The 20,226-nt window shown below is 37.9% G+C and overlaps 1 protein-coding gene across 1 annotated transcript in view; it reads right to left on the reverse strand.

The window, feature by feature from the left end:
- Window positions 1-20,226, reverse strand: part of LOC134660791 (basement membrane-specific heparan sulfate proteoglycan core protein) — a 211,424-nt gene that overhangs the window by 128,364 nt on the left and 62,834 nt on the right. The window contains exons 2-6 of the mRNA XM_063516579.1: window positions 16,213-16,348; window positions 12,023-12,098; window positions 9,376-9,443; window positions 2,551-2,731; window positions 905-1,077 (exon numbers count right to left, since the gene is read on the reverse strand). Coding sequence (XP_063372649.1) covers window positions 905-1,077; window positions 2,551-2,731; window positions 9,376-9,443; window positions 12,023-12,098; window positions 16,213-16,348 — 634 coding nt within the window. The remainder of the gene's footprint in view (window positions 1-904; window positions 1,078-2,550; window positions 2,732-9,375; window positions 9,444-12,022; window positions 12,099-16,212; window positions 16,349-20,226) is intronic.

The raw sequence follows: 20,226 nt of genomic DNA on the forward strand, positions 1-20,226 counted from the left end.
CTGAAATGTGGGTTTAAATGGATTTGTTATACAATTTCCATTCTGATATTTAACTCCCCATTCCATAAATAACGATACTTTTGCTTAAACTGTTAATTGAAAGTACCCTCAAGATTTACTATAAAATTGTATACTTAGAGATGTTTTAATAAAACACATGCATTTTACTTTCCTCGTATTGGAAATGAAAAGTAGAGTGTTTAACTCGATTGAAAGGCATCATTTCAGCCTTGAACTATTGGCGCTCTCACTGCATTCGAGCACCAAACTACCTCGGCAGAAATGAGTGCCTATGATCCCTTGGTTAACAATCTACTAATTTATAGCCCATAGTACATTTATAGTACAATATAATTACGTGTTACTAAGCCCGCTTGTCTAGTATTGTTGTTTTTATTGACGATAGTGAAAAACAAAACATGTTAATTTGTACAATATTACATAAGATTTCTGCACTGAATTTTTATTTGATGTAAGATTTTCTCAAAGTGATTGATTACTTACATAACTATTTCCATAGTGTATCTTTTCATAAAATTAATTGCTTGGATTTTGCGTACGTTAAGAAATAAAATTCATAACAACGGTGTTAACAAAAACAAAACATAAAAATTAATACCTATAATAACATGGATGTACCTGCATTTTTCAAATACCTACCTTTCTACTACCTTAATAAATTCTGATGAGCAATTCCGCCCTTCAATGTTCAACGGTACGCTGCTGTACTCGGCTTAGAGTACGAGTAAGTAACATTGGATGCAAATCTGCACGTAGCTCCAGTGTGCGAGCAAGACATCGCTATATACGTGCATAGCGCTGTGTCGCTTACACACCAGAGCGGTGTGCATATCCGCAACAATGCGATAACTGTGTGAGGCTGAGGCCAGTATTTTATATAGACCTGGGTCGACGTTGGTGGCGCTAAAGTCCGCCTCGCTGACCGCCACTCCCTCCAGCGAGCGGCGATTGTGGATGTGGTCCTGAAGTATCCTGGCGATCTTATCCATGTCGTAATAACCCGTTGTTACGATGTCCAGCGTCACCTTGCATGAGAAGTCGTCAGTGGCTCGCGATCTGGAACCATAGGTATTTATTGGTTAATGCAAAGGTACAAAGTATAGGTAGTAAAACACTATTGAAAGCTGTAAAATGAAATAATTCCGAAGACAAAAGTGTAATCTTGAGCGTTGCGAGAGTTTAAAGTCGCATTTCTCTTCATCGCGAGGAAAGTACGAGTGCTATAGTAGGTATGTTTAAACCACGAAGGGTACGGTGACATTTGATTATTTCATGCCATGCCATTGACGTTTCAGACCAATCCTTATTTAACAAAAATAACGTGGATCCCAAGAGGACGTAGCTCAGAATATCTCTTAATTGTAGACAAAAATCATTAAAAAAAATAAAAATAAAATAAAATAAGTAAAAATCATTAAAATGTATAAACGTAACTTTCTGATTGTCCTACCTTCCAAATAGTGAAACAAATTGATGACTACTTGTCTTATCCGATAACACTAAATTAGAAACTGATGTTTAACCTATTTTCCAATCTTCTACGTACCTACCCTCTATATAACTTCACACAATACTGTTTGTTTTGAAGACTGGTAAATATAATTTAAATAGGTATGGCTCATAATTTCAAATTTCTTTTTCTTTCTGCGGTTATTATGTATGTTAACATTATTTACTCATTAATGAACCTCCAGGTCTGTTTCTTAAGTATGTTAAGTACACTACATTGTACTATAAATCCATTTGCATTATGTGACTGTTTGTGTTCTAAATAAATTTAAAAATCAATATATATATATAATTATTTTATAAAAATACAAAGATATAGCACGTGAAATGCGGCGTTGTGTAAACAAAAGATTTCCTTTGGTAAGATTTGTCCTTATGACACAAGGATGAATTTTTAGAGGGGCCCGGGGCTCTTAATTTCATCTTGATGTAGGTATATCAATATAATTTAAGTTACAAGACCAAGTTTGATGATGGTTTGACTTTTATCTCAAAAACCATATAAAAAGGGAGGTGGAAATTTGTCACGGGAATCAGTAACCGGTGAACCGAATTACATTAAAATTGGTATAGAGATAGTTTGAGTCCCGGGGGTGAACATAGGTTAGTTTTTATTAAAAAAAAATGCCTTAAAAGTGAAAAGAGAGGTGTAGTTTTGTATGGGGAATCAATAACCGCTGAATCAATTTAGATGAAATCGTCGGGTGACAAGTAATAGTCACTAAGTACGAGTACTATCAAAAATTAAAGTAACAATGCACTTTATCACACTTGTAACACGGTTTATTGTCCAATAATTTCAATGATGTTAGTTAGTGACTTTTACTTGTCACCCGACGAAATTTACGTCTACATCTTTGATTTAGTTGAAAATAGATAATGCCAAGCTTTACTTGGAACCTAAACTTCCATAAGTATTTAAAATTAAGTGAAGTTGATTCTCCTGGGCTCATAACGTCTTGAAGTCACGTAGAGGTTTGATTAAAAACTTTTTTTATAAATGGTATAATTTTAACTTACTGTATCCTAACGAGGCTTGCTCTTTGAGTGCCGGATATTTCTCTGTTTCTGCCTTGTTCTTCGTAAATCTTGTTGACAGCATTGGCCAAGGACTTGGAAAAGTTCTGGAACTGTGGCGAGTCTCTGTTGGAGTATTCTTCCTGGTAGGGTTGCATTGCCACGAAGGTAACGCGGAGCGTCTCTGTGAAACGTTAATAGAAAACATCATTGCAGGTTTTGTATACACAAACATAATCGGGTACTTTCCTCCACTTAAAATAAATAATTTCACATTGTGCACGAAATAAAATACCAGATAATTATTAGAAAAACATAGATAGCAGTTATTTTAAACACAATTTATATTTAATATATTGGATTGAAATATAAAAAACCGGCCAAGTGCGAGTCGGACTCGCGTTCCAAGGGTTCCGTACATTACACAATTTTTAACAATGTTTTTTTTTAATGAAAAGGAAGCAAAATGTTTTTAAAAAACCCATCAAAAACTGCACATTTCTAATAGGTTTTCCAGGTTTTCCTGTCATCTTCAGGGAAACTCAGTAGTTTCAGAGATAAAGGGGGGCCAATTAGCCAAACGGATCGTTATTTATGGAATGCGGAGTTAAATATCAGAATGGAAATTGTATAACAAATCCATTTAAACCAAAATTTCAATTGCCCATTGTATTTTTTTTTTAAATCGTACTTGGAACGTAAAATGCTCTAGTGCAGAAACGTATCATTTTCTGCACACCTTAGAACAACAATGACTCTCTTTCCGAGCACGAGAAATGAAAATGTCTTTAAAAAACCCGTAGGGGTCGGATCAAAAACTAAGTACTTAAGTCCGACTCACGCTTGACTGCACATTTCTAATAGGTTTTCCTGTCATCTATAGGTAAAGAACTATTTAGTGTATTTTTTCAAAATTGTAGACCCAGTAGTTTCAGAGATAAAGGGGGGGAATGGACATTTTTTGCCTATTTTCTTGAATAACTGCTAAACTATCTTAAAATTATAAATAAAATATACTTGAGATTCTCAAAATGAGCTCTTTCATTTGATATGTAACACAATAAAGATTGAAAAACTTTATTTTTTAATTTGCTCTTTTACCCCCCAAAAGTGTCCTCCATATTTAAAATTCATTTGTTTACGTTACATGTCCGTCTTTGGGTCACAAACTTACATATCTGTGCCAAATTTCAACTTAATTGGTCCAGTAGTTTCGGAGAAAATAGGCTGTGACAGACGGACGGACAGACAGACGCACGAGTGATCCTATAAGGGTTCCGTTTTTTCCTTTTGAGGTAAGGAACCCTAAAAAATTCGAACTTAGGGGCGTAGCGTTACCTACATCAATTATGTTAAAATATTTTCCTCAGAGGAAAACGGGGACTACGTCTGTATGTCCGTCCCCTTTCCTCAATCCACTATTATACGTACCGCTTCAATAATTATATTAAATTTATCATTGTATATGGTGCAAATCATTTTAGTACCTAACTAGGAAAAGGTGAAAACAAACCAAACAAATATATTTTTACAGATTTTTTAAGATTTTTAATTTTGGATTCATTTTATTTTCAATCGTGTTTTTTTTGTAAGTTTTACAATAGTCGAAAATTTTGACTAAAAGAAGATGCATTATTATAAATTTTTCGTGTTCTTCACAAGTACGAAATTGCGGGGCGTTATCTTTGATACATTTATACATTCTCTCTTAAAGTTCTTAAACACGTCGTGTGCCTCATACTCTCAAAATATTCTTGAAATACACACAAGCATGAATTTGTTAAATTTATCAGTTCCTCCGACGGAGTAAGTAACTTCATAGCGCATGAACTTGGGTATGCTCTGTTTAAAATTAGAAGCTGATTTTGGTCATTTAACTGATTGTCTTTAACTAAACTTTTTCTGCAGCGGGGACATTAAAATTTATCAAGGCATTTCTTGGCTAAATAGCCCGCGAAATATACAATTGAGCATTCTTCTAATGTTAGCGTAGAAGATTGCTGGCCAGCACCTTGACTGGCTTGTTTCTCGCGTATATTGGACTACTTGCTTGCTGCTGCTGCATCTTTTGAACTTAAAGAAGTTAGAGCATCGTTGTTTTCTTTGTCCTCTTCATGTGTTAAATTTTCAGTGGGGTCCTCTAGAATACTATTTTCAATAAATGTATCGTCATCTTCCAGGCAATTTGTTGTCACAGGCGTTTTCATTAGGCCGTTTACGACATAACTCCTGAAAATAGTTCGTAAGACTCTTGCACTGGGATTTTTATTAAAACCTGCACTTGATCGGTATATTGCAAATAGATTTTCTAATACATCCTGGTTTAAACGTGCCGTCATAATATATTTTACATCGCCTGACGATTCTTCATTAAATATTTGGATCGCTGCCTCAATTGATTGGACAAACCCACCAAAACATGGTCTTCTTCTTCTTCTTCTTCTCTCGTGTCGAGGTTCCTCTAAAACTCCTAAACAGTGGATGCCCAGAAAGCAACGGTGCTGACAGCCCTGACCGTCGCGTCCCTCAGGTCAGATTCCGAGCAGGAGTACGGGCACGCGGGGCATGCCAACAGATGCGCCATGGTTTGCGGTGCTGTGTTGCAGGCGCAATGAGTAGAATGGCCGCGAAGCAGTCCCCAAACGGCCATGTTTTGTTTGCAACGGCCGACCTGGGACCTGAGCCTGTTCAGCGCCTTCCAGATGGGCCATGGTTCCTTGTGGCCGGGTGGTAATTGTTCCGACACTGGTACATATATGTCTGGTGGTGGGCACCGGCTCCGCCAAAGTGAACAGCGAGCGTCGAAATGTTCGCCCAGCAGGGGGCTGGTACACCTAGCAAAACTTTTGCGGCTTTTAAGGCGGCCAGGTGGAGGGTTATGGCCGTGGAGCGGGTGGCGTAGGTCAGTCTGTTGTTTCCGCATTTCAATAGCACATGCCACCTCTCTGCGAATGTCTGGTGGGGCCACACCCGCAAGCGGGTATTACAACTTGTTGAGCGGGGTCGGCTGTAGGCAACCGGTTATAGCGCGGCAGGTGTCGTTGAGTGCGCCGGTTACTAGGCCCGCGTGTGCGGACCGGTGCCAGACTGGACAAGCAAACTCACCGACAGAGAAACATAGTGCCAGTCCAGTGGTGCGCACAGTATGTGCAGTCGCACCCCAACTTGTAGATGTTAGTCTCCGCAGCAGGTAATTACGCGCGCTGACCTTCATACGGGTGTTGGCGCAATGGGTCTTAAAAGTCAGTGCTCTATCTAGCGTGATTCCCAGGTACCTTGGTTGGAAGCAGTGTTCTATTGCCTCTCCTTCCCACATCACGATTAGGGGCCTGTGCGCTTGTTTATTGCGAAGATGAAATGCGCAGGTCTGCGTTTTACTCGGATTCGGCCGAAGGCAATTGACCTTATAATATGTCCCGAGCTGTTCCAGCCCCTCCGAAAGGATCTCCTCGATCCTTTCAAACGATTGGCACTGTGCTGCTAGGGCCAGATCATCAGCATATAGAAACCGCTCTGTTTCTGGCGGGCAGGGTTGGTCGTTTGTATAGATGTTGAAGAGGGTCGGAGCCAGTGCGCTTCCTTGGGGGAGACCATTTTTTTGTCGTCGCCACCGACTCTTTTCCAGTGAGTTGGACCTGAAAGCAGCGGTTACGAAGCAACTCACTGAGAATCCTGACAAAACCCCTGTCCCGCGTGATGCTAGCGACTTTATGTAGCAGGATCCTGATGTTGACAGTGTCATAAGCCGCTGATAGGTCAACAAACGCGACTCCAGTAACCATGCCGAGTTCAAAACCATCCTCGATGTGCTGCGTTAGCTTTAGTGTCTGGCTTGTGCATGACTTTCCAGCTCAGAATCCCGCTTGCTCTGGTATAAGCTGAGGCTCTACAACGTGTGTCAGTCGATTTAGCAGCAGGCGCTCAAACAGCTTGTATGTATGGCACAGCAAAGAGATAGGGCGGTAACTTTTGGCGTTATCGGGGGATTTTCCTGGCTTCAGCAGCGCGACTACCTTAGATTTTCGCCATACTTTTGGTATGTTTGTTACCAGGCAGCTGTTGAAGAGGTTGAGAAGCCATGACATTGCCGCCGGACCGAGGTGTTTGATTTGCTCCACTGTGAGGTCATTCACTCCCGACGCTTTCCCATTTTTCAGGTTTTTCACCGCAGTAGAAAGTTCGCTTAGCGAGAATGACCTACTCAAAGCGTTGTTGTCTTCCTGGTCTTCCGGAATTGGAGGAGGTCGAGGTATTTTTCGGTGGGGTGGTTTTCCGTTCAGCAGCAGCTGGCTCGCAATTTGGTTGGCCTTGATTTGTCCTGGGCGCACTGCAGTAGGCGCGTCACCGGTGAGTTTGTGCAGGGTTGACCAAGCTTTTTTACTGTTGTGCGTCATGTCGATATTGGCAACAGTATGTTCCCATTTTTTTCTGCGCGACTTGGTTATTTCTTCCATTAGTTGCATGCCTGTCTGTATGGTTTTAGCAGAGAAGGGGTCATTTGCGAATTGGGCTTCGTACTCATGCAGCAGCTTTGTCGTCGTTGAACTCAGGCCAGGGATATAGTTAGTCCGGCAGCCTCTGGGTATCGATTGACATGACACTCTTCGCACAATGTCGATAAACGTTTCATAGTTCTCAGCTAGAGGTGGCAGGGAGCAGAGCTTCTCGTCGATGTTTCGAGAGTATTTGTCCCAATCTGCTTTTTAGGGTTCCGTACCTCAAAAGGAAAAAACCGGCCAAGTGCGAGTCGGACTCGCGCACGGAGGGTTCCGCACCATCAACAAAAAATAGAGCAAAACAAGCAAAAAAAACGGTCACCCATCCAAGTACTGGCCCCGCCCGACGTTGCTTAACTTCGGTCAAAAATCACGTTTGTTGTATGGGAGCCCCACTTAAATCTTTATTTTATTCTGTTTTTAGTATTTGTTGTTATATCGGCAACAGAAATACATCATCTGTGAAAATTTCAACTGTCTAGCTGTCACGGTTCGTGAGATACAGCCTGGTGACAGACGGACGGACGGACGGACGGACGGACAGCGGACTCTTAGTAATAGGGTCCCGTTTTTACCCTTTGGGTACGGAACCCTAAAAACCGGCCAAGTGCGAGTCGGACTCGCGTTCCAAGGGTTCCGTACATTACACAATTTTTAACAATATGTTTTTTTAATGAAAAGGGAGTAAAATGTTTTTAAAAAACCCATCAAAAACTGCACATTTCTAATAGGTTTTCCTGTCATCTTCAGGTAAACTCAGTAGTTTCAGAGATAAGAAGGGGGGGGGGGTCATTTTATTCTTATTTTCTCGAATAACTGCTAAACTATTTATCTTAAAATTATAAAAAAAAATATTTGAGATGAATGAAATGAAATGATGAGATGAAATGAGCTCTTTCATTTGATATGTAACACGATATAGTTACATTGCTGTTTTATCCCCAAAAGTGGCCACCATATTTAAAATTCATTTTTTTACGTTACATGTATTTTTAACAATATGTTTTTTTTAATGATAAGTGAGTAAATAGTAGATTGTTAACCAAGGGGTGAAAGGCACTCATTTCTGCCGAGGCAGTAGCTCGAACGCAGTGAGAGCGCCAATAGTCCGAGGCTGAAATGATGCCTTTCACCTGAGTTAAACACTCTACTTTTCATTTCGAATAGGAGGAAAGTAAAATGCATGTGTTTTTTAGAAACATGAGTAAATACAAATTTTCATAGTATTTCTTGAGGGTAATTTCAATTAACAATTTAGCCAAACGGATCGTTATTTATGGAATGCGGAGTTAAATATCAGAATGGAAATTGTATAAGAAATCCATTTAAACCCAAATTTCAATTGCCCATTGTATTTTTTTTTATCGTAATTGGAATGTAAAATGCTTTCAGAGCACGAGAAATGAAAATGTCTTTAAAAAACCCGTAGGGGTCGGATCAAAAACTAAGTACTTCAGTCCGACTCACGCTTGACTGCACATTTATAATAGGTTTTCCTGTCATCTATATGTAAAGAACTATTTAGTGTATTTTTTTCAAAATTTTAGACCCAGTAGTTTCAGAGATAAAGGGGGGAATGGTCATTTTTTGCCTATTTTCTTGAATAACTGCTAAACTATTTATCTTAAAATTATAAATAAAATATACTTGAGATTCTCAAAATGAGCTCTTTCATTTGATATGTAACACGATATAGTTTGAAAAACTTAATTTTTTAATTTGCTTTTTAACCCCCCAAAAGTGGCCTCCATATTTAAAATTTATATGTTTACGTTACATGTCCGTCTTTGGGTCACAAACTTACATATCTGTGCCAAATTTCAACTTAATTGGTCCAGTAGTTTCGGAGAAAATAGGCTGTGACAGACGGACGGACAGACAGACGCACGAGTGACCCTATAAGGGTTCCGTTTTTTCCTTTTGAGGTACGGAACCCTAAAAAGTAGGAAAGTTATATACACTTTTCATATAAATTCCATATTAATTAGCAAATCGTTTTGACAGTTCTGTCAAGCTGATTTGACTAGTAGGAAAGTAGCCAGTTATGTTATGTTATGATATTCTCTTATAACTCGATCTGATTCTGTAGCATAATATAAAATAGATACCTACGAAAATTGTAAAGAATAGGCTGAGGTCAAATTCTCGTTTTTATCTGTTTTGACATTATTATTGATAATATTGCGCGAAAATATTTGCACATTTTGCTCACATCAACGTATAAATAAACTATATTCATATACATATATTTAAGTATGAAAAATTTCTAAGTGAGACAGATATTCGTTGCAAAGACCAAATATTATATATGGAAAAATAGCTTTATACTCACTTTCTTTCGGCTCCGAGGTGTCCACGGGGACGTGCGCGCCGGAACCATCGCCGTTTTCGTCATCGAACCTGAAATAAGAAGCAGTATGCTTTACATGTGTTACAAGCGCTGTCATATTTTAAGGGGTTATTATTAAGGCTACCTGCAATAAAGGTTCCATTAGAAATCAACCTTAACAACAGCTGACAATAATGCCCCTTGAATTTAATATTACATAATACTTCATATATTTTTATCCTGATGGATGGTAAGAACTCTTTTGAGTCTAAATTTAAAGAACATGACTCGTTTTTACGCGACTCTCAGAAAACAATCCGAGTCTTTTAAGCCCCAAGTGGAGTTCTTTATTGAGTCTTTTAAGTGCAAATTTAGGACTCGATAAAGATTTCGTAAAAAAAATTGTACTAGGTTAATTTATATAAAAAATTAACACAAAGGAAAACAAGCATTATTGAATGACGTGTACCTAACCCATGAATTTCATGTGAATACAATGCGTAAAGGAAAACTTCTGTATATAATTTGACAGTTCTTTTTTCAAAGGAACCAAGTATTTACAAAAAAAGGCGCAGACTAAGAGTCTGAAAAAATAAGTCGAGTCTTAAAGCAGAGGACTCAAAGGACTTAAGTCTGATGGAATGAAAACTGTAGGGTAGAGTCTGTGCGGAAAGAGAAGAGTCGTGGCAGAAACGGGAACTAACATTTTCAATTTTATATGGCAATCAAACCTTTGACACCTGTCTTGTAAAAAGTAAACAAACTTCTGTCATTGTATATTTTAATTAACAAAAACCGCAAGTTTTATGTATAAAATATTTTCAAAACACGATAAAACCGTACATAAAACCACAAGGAAAATTATATTTAACATTGTTCGGTTTCGTCAGCGGGAAGAAAACGGCTAAAAGCCGACTATCGACTTACAAAAAGTCGCGGAACGTGTTTCCGCTATTCACGGGTATTGATGTTGTATTTAATATTAAATTATTACCTATTTAGTAAGCCCCCTAAGTAACTTGTCTCCGGTATATAATCGGTAAGTATATTCATTCAAAATATATTCATTTTCATAAATATGCAGGTCATTCGTGATCTTTAAAATAACTGACAAATAGTATTGATACTTGCCGTTTTATGCATATTTATATGTAATTTTTTTTTCAGGATTGAGTAACAGTACCTACGGTATTTTGAATAAAAGACCGCTATGTAGGTGATATGCAAGAATTTGTAATCTACGTGCCGGATTCATGCACATCCAATTCAGATAAAGATAGTTCTATGAGTGTCCCTGGTTGTTCTGAAGCTAACTCAAACCTAAGTGACACTGAATATTTTAATTCAGACTTCGATTACAAAGAATAAAACTTTTTCTACAAAATATTTATTTATTTGTACAGTCAGCAGCAGAAGTTGCTAAGCGGGCGAGATGTTCAATATGACCTTGACACGCTCTTATTCTCTTAACAATAACGTCGCGTCAAGATCATTTTGAACACCTCGCCCGCTTAGCAACTTCAGCTGCTGACTGTAGGTTCGTTTTCTGTTAGTTACTAAATTATATTTCATATTTAGCAGTGACTTTTCGGCGAAGTAAAATATTGTGAGATGAGAGAACCGGACATATCCCAATAAGGCCTACCTACTTATGCACTATTTTTATATCCCAGATAGTAAAATTACAGTTCTATTGCCCGATTTCTACCCGATCTACCTGGTTTTGTATTTAAATAACTGTTGGACTGCACAGATTAGGCAGTACATAAATGAGACTCTATCTTGTTTGGTACTAAAATGAGAGTTGTATTGGGCAGATTCTTAACTAGTTTTAGCAGTTTTGTCAATCGCACTGTCACTTTTTAGTATCTGAGACATAAAAACAACATTTAAAAAAGAAAACTAGTGCCTGCGCTAAATAAGAGGATTGAGTTGACGAGCCGACACCACCACCAGGCTCCCTTTAGTAAGCCGTGGCAAAAAACCGGAACAAAAGGGATTCAAGTATCATGACCTTTAGTGTCGTACTATAATCACGTGACCAGTGTTGTCAGCATAGCAAAAACCATAAAATAGCACTGGCACGCCCTCAAATCCCACGACTCTTCTCTTTCCGCACAGACTCTACCTATTAGTAATTTTTTGAACTGTCGTAACGATAATTAATTGAATGTGATAAAGAAAACCTTTTATTACAGAAATAGATCGAACCCAAGCCAGGCCCCTGTTCTGTGGTGCGAAATCATGGAATACAGAGCGGAGCTAGCTCTTTAATGATTTAAGATTTATTTATTTAAACTTTATTGTAAGATAGTAAAAGGTACATATAAGCGATGGACTAAGAGTCACGCATCAAAGTTACGCTTAGTTATCTACTTTTATATTACAAATATTCAGCAAGGGATACGAATGCTAAGTATAGATACATTTTAAAATAATATAATAAGGAACATAATTTCAATTGTATGGCGGCGGTTATGTTCTTGTGACTCTTAATGCCTTAATTCCCTTAAGGCAGTGTTCCCAAAGTTGACTGAGCTCCTAACCATCTAACGAAAACTGCCAAATTCGGGACCCACCAAAGGGTCCGACGCATAGTTTGGAAAATGCTGCCTTAAGGCATTCTTTACCAGTCAACTTAGTCACTTACGGTACGGCGCCACCAGCCGGGTCGTCCGTGCTGGTGTCCTCGGTGTCCTCCGGCTCCGGCGTAGTCGACGACGACGCTGAAACATTTATTTACTTATTTAGGATTACCAACAGATAATATGTCTTCTTACACGATCTTAAATTTATATAAAGACATGGCTGTTGTTCATCCAGCGATATATAAACATCAACTTACATCAATGTCTTTCACCTAGTTACGAACATGCAGTAAACTTATCTTATGCCTTTAAACGAGCAATTTTTGTATATTTATTAATGTATGTATATAGGTATATTTTGAGAATCTCGGAAACGGCTCTAACGATTTCGATGAAATTTGCTATACGGGGGTTTTCGAGGGCGAAAAGTCGATCTAGCTAGGTTTTACCTCTGGGAAAACGCGGATTTTTGAGTTTTTGTATGTTTTCCCAGCAAAGCTCGGTGTCCCAGGTATTACCTACTTAAATCAATTAATACGAGTAACAAAAGACAGTAATTAATGCTAGTACTTGACAAGGAAGCTGCGCTTCTGCAACGATGTTAACTTATCAATACATATTATAAAACAAAGTCCCCTGCCGCGACTGACTCTCTGTATGTTCGCGATAAACTCAAAAAGTACTGTACGGATTTTCATGCGGTTTTCACCTATTAATGGAGTGATTCTTGAGGAAGGTTTTCGTGTATCATTTGCAAAGTTTTGTGTTAGTTCGCTGAAATACCCGTGCGAAGCCAGGGCGGGTCGCTAGTTGTAAATAAAAATAACACCGCGAAGGGTAATCAAGCGCAAGGCCTGTATATATAATATACCTACTACGCTGTGTCAAATGTTCGTTGCCCAAGCTTAATTCCTAGGTACACTGGGTATACAAGGGTTCACTGTGTAGACATGTTAAAGGACAAATTCAGGCCCACAAAGCCAACACGGTGCATAGGTGGGAGCAACACGCTTATTTTTGACTGTCATACAACGAGTATCTAGATTACGTTTGGTAAAAGTCCAATAGATACACATGAATTATACAGCGTGTATTTTTAATATTACCTCAAGCCGTAACCAAACGTAGGTTTTGGTACTATGAGCCGATATTGCAAGGTAATTTTAAGTTAGTCTTAACCACTAAAGCGTAATGAATTTTTGAAAATTTATCGAGCAGCAATGTATTGCGTACACTTATTTGACACATGGAAAAAAGGGTCTAGTATTGTTTAGTTATTATCGTTACGTATTTCCTACATGAGACTGCTTGGCAGCCAACACCGAATCCTTATTGCGTTTAAACATTTTTTTATGTTAATAATATTAACTAGCCAAATTAAAGGCAAATAATTCTTATTAGAAAACAATCATGACAATACTTACCATTTTATTACAACGTTGTCTTGCAACCAGGGCCGGATTAACCCTAAGGCAGAGTAGGCAACTGCCTATGGGCCCCGCCTCGGCTAGGGGGCCCCGACGGCCCCGCGCGCGCCAAAAAAAAATGTGTTTGCCAAGTTTGGCATATGGCCAAAATTCATAAATAATTTTTTATGTTACCTACTTATACCTAATGTCCAATATCAGTTTCTCAGACACACAATCATCAAATGATTATGTAAATTATGTTATTTTATAGCTTTTAAAGTCTGTAAATCGAGCTCGAATCTCAGGCTCCCGAGGGCCTAAAACCTCCCTAATGAAACTTCGGCCCTCCGAGTAACTCTTGTATGACACATATATTATTGTTGAGTAACATTTGATGATTAGTTCGTATCAGAGCGCTGCTTTGATTCATTGATTTCAGAAGCTTAGCCTTTTGCCTCGCATGAAATCTCACCTCGCTGGTTAAGTAGGTACGCTTCGGGCTTGTTAAGTATGTGGAGATTACTGAGCTCGACCTTCAGCCTCACTTTTTACCTCAATTTTTGGTTCGCCTACCAAATCTCTTCTTCAGCTTAGCCTTTGGCCTCGCTGCGCCAAGCTCGGCCTGCGGTCTCGCTTATTAATACAATGGACATTGGTTGTCGTCTGTGATCTAGCTGAGCTTATCCTGAAGCACGGCTTTGACCTCGCATGAAACCTCACTGGGTAACTTCGGATTTTTAGGCCTTTTTAACACGCTTTCACAATTTTTTCACAAAAAATTTCGCGCTCGCTGCGCTCGCGATTTTTATTGCTTTTCCGATTTACCCTGTACTTACATGCTAGTTTGACTGGTTAATGAATAATCATTTAAACACATGTAAAATCTTTATTATTAGGTTAATTTTAATCATATGGCTCATATGGTCGGACAATCGCTGTTCAGCCTCGCAAAATATTTAACTACTTATTGAGAAAAAAGAGCTCTCCCCACACTGGACGCAAGGAGGAATCGGCAAAAACTAATATAAAAAACCTTTATGTCCACGCAAGAGCGAAAAAAACATTCGGGATGTTCGGATCGGCTCAACCGACACGTGAAGGTTGAAATTAAAACCGCAAACTTACTTGCAACTTGCTTACAACTGAACTTATGTCTGCAGAATTAACTGTCCGGGGGCCCCGAGCATTGCACTGCCTAGGGGCCCCGACGTGCTTAATCCGGCCCTGCTTGCAACGAACAAATCACATAATGTTTCATCTCATACTACAATATTTTTTTTTAATTCTTGTGAAATTGCTATGATTCTACTATAATATATATAATAATCAACAAACAATCGGTTGACAAGTCAACGTCAATGCCACACTTCAACCCGATACCTACCACAGAAATAGCTACCTACTTGAATAAAAAGTTTGTTCAAGGAGTATTCACTTCATTCAAAATTAAAGTAAAGTATTAATACAAACTACCAACCTAAAGATAACTAATTTCAGCAAACTCGACAGACTACGCATTACTGTTTACTGGCTGGTAAGATATGATGCTAAAAAAGAAAATAATTTGTTTTGACGTAGATTGTCTTGTAAATCGGTGTCGATAACTTCCGAATACAATTCCAAGACCATCAATATTAGTTCCCAGGAACTAGCCGAAATGATTTTAATTTATGGCGAAACTGGACGAAGTGGGCGGCGAGCCATAGCTTCACAGGCAGCGATTTCCAGATCGTAGGGTACGTTTACAAACTTATACCAAACTCAATGTCGGTTATTATTGACAGCAGTTAAAAGTTCTGTTATCAGTTGTGACGTCACGCCAGTAAGGCAAAGTAGCGATACATTGCGTGCTGAATTATTTAGTATGGGAAAAAAAAAATTAGTTAACGCGTTTTTTTCTTGCAATATCGGTTCTAAGCACTAACGCCTACGTATGGTTAAAATTGAGGTAATATTAAAAATACACGCTGTATATCTTAATAAAGATGAAAGACTTTTGTTTTATGTAAAAAAAGGAAAAATAAATAAATAGGGAACAAAACCCCTTGAGCACGGTGCCTGTTTTTGGGTTTTATTCATCATGCCTTTTTTAGAATATCACATAAAATTAGGCAAAACTGAGAAAGTCAATTACGTTAAATTATGTCGTACGTAATTAACCAATAAAACAGCTTTTAAACCATGTCTGTGAATAATAATAAGGAACATGTACCTATAACTTTTTATCAGTAAAAACCTTTGTGACATAACTTAAGAACTAACTACTAAATTATGGGATGACAGCTCCTGTCAACACGTCAAAATCGTCAATGGCTTGACAAAGGGAAATAATTTTGAAAATTGCAAAAAGGTTGTAATAAACTATAAGTCGGAAAGAGAAGAGTCGTGGAATGTATTGGGCAAACAGTAGTATAATATTATATATGACAGTATTGGGCCCTATAGGTACATTCCACGACTGCCTTAGCAAGCGTTGCGTGTTGCCAAAGTAAGGTGAGTTCGACTAAGATCGGACACCGGGTAAGATCGTATGATTCAAATTTCTGCCTGTTGCGGGGCTTGCAATGCGCTGTTTTGTCCCGGGACAAAACAGCGCATTGCATGAATTGCATCACCTTGCCAGCATTAAAAAAAAAGCCCCGCAACAGGCAGAAATTTGAATCATACGATCTTACCCGGTGTCCGATCTTAGTCGAACTCACCTTACGGGGAAAACCTGGTTTATAGTAGATACTAGAGATTTTCAAAGTTATCCCGTCTCTGAAGTTACCCCAATGCACTCTCACTTGTATATTTAAATGTTTCTTATATTACTACTTTATAGAAGTTCAATATTTACTTACAGAAAAAGTTGAACAAATCAAACTGCCGTTTTATTCTTGACAGATGACCGGCGAGACCGCTTTCATGTTCTTTAACCTCAAGGAACTCGTTCGACGCATCTTCCTCACCCTCCCAGTACAGGTCCTCGGAGGTTATCTGAAAGTTATTAAAATAGACTAATTATGACACAGATTAATTTTATTAAGTTATACTAAAGAGTAAATAAGATCATGACAATATGGGCCAACGGGGCATTAAGATCGTGCTATATACTCACTAATATACAGAATGATGACCTTAATAAGAGTTTAGTGATTGGGCAAAGCCGCCGAACATGCCCCGCCCTTAAAACGTTTTGGCAGCCCCTTTTGGCGCAGATACTTACACGAAAATAACTTTTTACACTCCTAGCGCTGTAGGTATTTTATTACTTTATACAATTCGTAGGTACCTACTATTATGTGTTCGTATTACGATCAGCAAGTAAAAAAGTATACTTAAACAAAATTGAATCCAAGACTAAGCCATCTCCTACTAAAAATTCATTGTTAAACTTCATAAAAACCGTAAAACATAACGTTAGACCGGGCCGTGTCCGGACCGAAGCTTCCGTGGCCAAATTTAAAGCAACATATTCTTGTCATTATAGGATTGAGGATGTGTTATAATATATTTTTAACATTGGCTCCGACTATATATATTGATCTATTTAATTTTGTCTAAACGTGCCTGCTTAAGATACAAGTTCATTAATCTATATCGAGAACATTACCAAAATTGCTCTCTCGGATACCTCTTGGTATTCATATGGCAATGTTTACACATATAACACTTCAGCACATGATTCACAAATAAATCGCCACCCAAGCCACAATTAGGCGGAGCGGGCGGCCGGCAGCGAGCGGGATTTCTTTGCAATTTTAGCTAGTCCGACATGATCCGCCGACGAGTGTATACGACGCGACTCGCAACTTAATGGTGTCAAACGTTCCAACTGCCTTCTTACTCAAATATTAGGTACTTTCAGAAATATGCTTTATTTTGGTAATTCCCAAAACACATTCCAGGTACTCGAATTGACATTAAAAATGGAATAACCTTATTGGTGTAACTCGCCTTCAAACCATTTTACAACAATTTAATAAAGCATCTACAGAAGCACATACAAAAACTACTAGGTATACAAGGCTTAAATCATCGGAAATGATGTCTAGAATACTAACGGAATAATAACGGAAGTCTTTTGAACCAATCGGACACTAAGTTCACCTAGAAACGATTCGAATTTTATAACTTTTTCATGATGCGGTTATGGATATGATCTGTCAGCTGTTAACAGTAACATTTCTACAAACAGAAATTGCCCCCCCCCCCCCCAATTGTAAATTTAAGGTGCAGTATGATTGTAGGAACATCACCAGACTTTTTCAGAAAGCGTAGCGCTATTTTAGATCACAATACAGTTGACAAGAATTTAACTAACAATCTTTAGGTCTTCCTCTAGTAACTTCATTGATTCGAAACCTGACTTTTGCTCGATAGAAAAAATACTCGAACATAGGTTTAAAACGCAACTTAAAAATTTGTGTTAATTTTGCATAAAAGCTAAAATTATTTCTAGGTAAACTGTGTTTAAATAAAAGCGCAATTTTATCTTTGATTGAACACATCGAATACTTTTTTTTGTTAAAACTTACGAAATTAAATTTGAAAACATGATATCCGCAAGCCCGTGCACGCACAGCCATCTCGCTCGTGCTTAGGTACTCTCAGTGAGAGTGAGATAAGAACCTGAATACACGGGGCCTGAATACTACTAATCAAACCGGAGCAAGTTTTTAGTAAACCGCACATATTTCAATAGTTCTTGACCTCGAATACTGTGCAATTTTAATCGGTAGCGGTACATTTTTAACCTGGATGTATCTACATCCGGGATGGATCTGGAATGTACACCACATTGGACACTGTTTTCGAAAAGAAAAAACGGTTAGAAATCAGCATCGAACTCCAACATATTTAGTATCAAAATTATGTCCTTTTTCTTTTTGATAGCTGCCTAAGAAGGTTTAGACCAGCGGTGTCCCTTGGACACGTGGACGAAAAGCGTTTATGTAAGTACTGATTCAATTTTCAATGAAGTACGGATGCGTGAGGAAGAACAAAAATTAAATACAAGCTACGATGTGTGCAACGCAACGCTCACTGGAGAATGAAGCAAACGTAAACAAATGCAACATGACTTTATTCAATTGGATTTCCCGTCTCGCAGACAAGCTGCCTCCGTGACAGCTCCCTACTCTTGCACTTTATGAAAATTTGCGATGTAGGTAAAGTTAGCATCAATGGTCGCGGATGAAACAACACACCAAAAGAATTTGCCATCCTGAAATACTTTTCCAAATAGCGATATATCTGTAGTAGCGATGTATAGTTTGCGTTCAAAAGTATCTGTTGTAATCTAATCAAGTCAAGTCGTGTCAAGCCAAGTTCAATTATAATCTACTACCTATACAACTACACACCTAAATTGGGCAAAAAAATTGTGTGTGTGTGTTTTCTGAACACGTCAACACGTTCTTTCTTTTATTATATCTTGAGGAAAACAAAACATTACAACGAATAAGTATTTACTTGAATTACAATTCATACATTTTACATGTCTATTCATTTGAACATCAGTAAAGAATTTAATTGTTGTAGGTACAATGCAAAGCTTTGCCTATCACTACTACTACTACTACTACTACTACCACTACTACCTACTACTAGTAGGTAGATACTAACAATATAAAACTACGTGCGAATATTTTTTGCTGGAAGTAGGCCATATGGCTGTCTAAAAAAATAAACATTCGTCTTGTTAATGGATATCATGTGCACAGGCGATGAAGGATAGGAGCCATACACTGTTTAAAATAATTCAGGTCAAGAACTTAGTATACATAAATTACAGAAAATAAGTAGATACAATAAGATACCTATACCTGTTAATATAAACACATTAGTATATTGTATACTGTCTAGTTGCATTTTAGGTTTCATTATTAATAAACAGACTTTAGAATTTTTGTGAAGCCAGCAGGCTTTGAAGATAAACTGACTTCGCATGCTTTGTTTGTACCTACATACTAAAATGACAATTGAGTTGGCCAATCTACTATATCTGCCCAATCTGACTGTAACTATATGCCTATATTATATTATACAGGGTGACACATAAGACGTAATACAAAATATGTTTTTCGGAATCATTTTCCTGGTGTTATAACTGTTATAAGCCCCTGCTAGGTCTCGTGTTGTTAAAGTAATCATTATCATTAACATCATTGGTTTAAATTTATCTCTAATTTTTAGGCTCAGTATGGTTACCCTACCTACTTAAAATGGAAAAAAAGTTTGTAACCACTTTCGTATTAAACACTCACTTTTTTTGATTATCTCGACCGATAATTTATGAATAAAATGCAGTTTGACACATTATTGAAATTGCTTGTCATAACAAACTTTGGTTAGCCTGTCATTGTAGCGAACTCGTGTTATTTTGTATTACGTCTTGGGTGTCACCCTGTATTATAGGCTAATTGTACTGCCATTTTAGTATCTGAGATATAAGAACATAAAACATAAGAATATAAGAACCTACCTAGTTTACTGATTACTAAATGGGTAATTTTATGAAAACATGTATGAATATGATAGGTGTCTAAGAAATATTAACTATTTTATTATTTCGGGCCAGGGATAATGTGCACGTTGCCGCTGAAAATCATTCTGTGAATTCAAATCCAACATCGCGAAATAACGCTAAATTGAATTCATCGGCGACTGCACCTACAATTAAGTCATGCGTAGATCTTAAAGTAAATAAAAATAAGTATACTTGGTCAACCAGATCTTGACAGTAGAAAAAGGCGGCAAATTTGAAAAATGTAGGCGCGAAGGGATTTCGTCCCATAGAAAATTTGAATTTCGCGTCTTTTTTTACTGACAAGATTTGGTTGACCAGCTATACTTGGTAACCGTTCCGGCCA

The sequence above is a fragment of the Cydia amplana genome, chromosome Z, assembly GCF_948474715.1.
Source record: "Cydia amplana chromosome Z, ilCydAmpl1.1, whole genome shotgun sequence".
NCBI lineage: Eukaryota > Metazoa > Arthropoda > Insecta > Lepidoptera > Tortricidae > Cydia > Cydia amplana.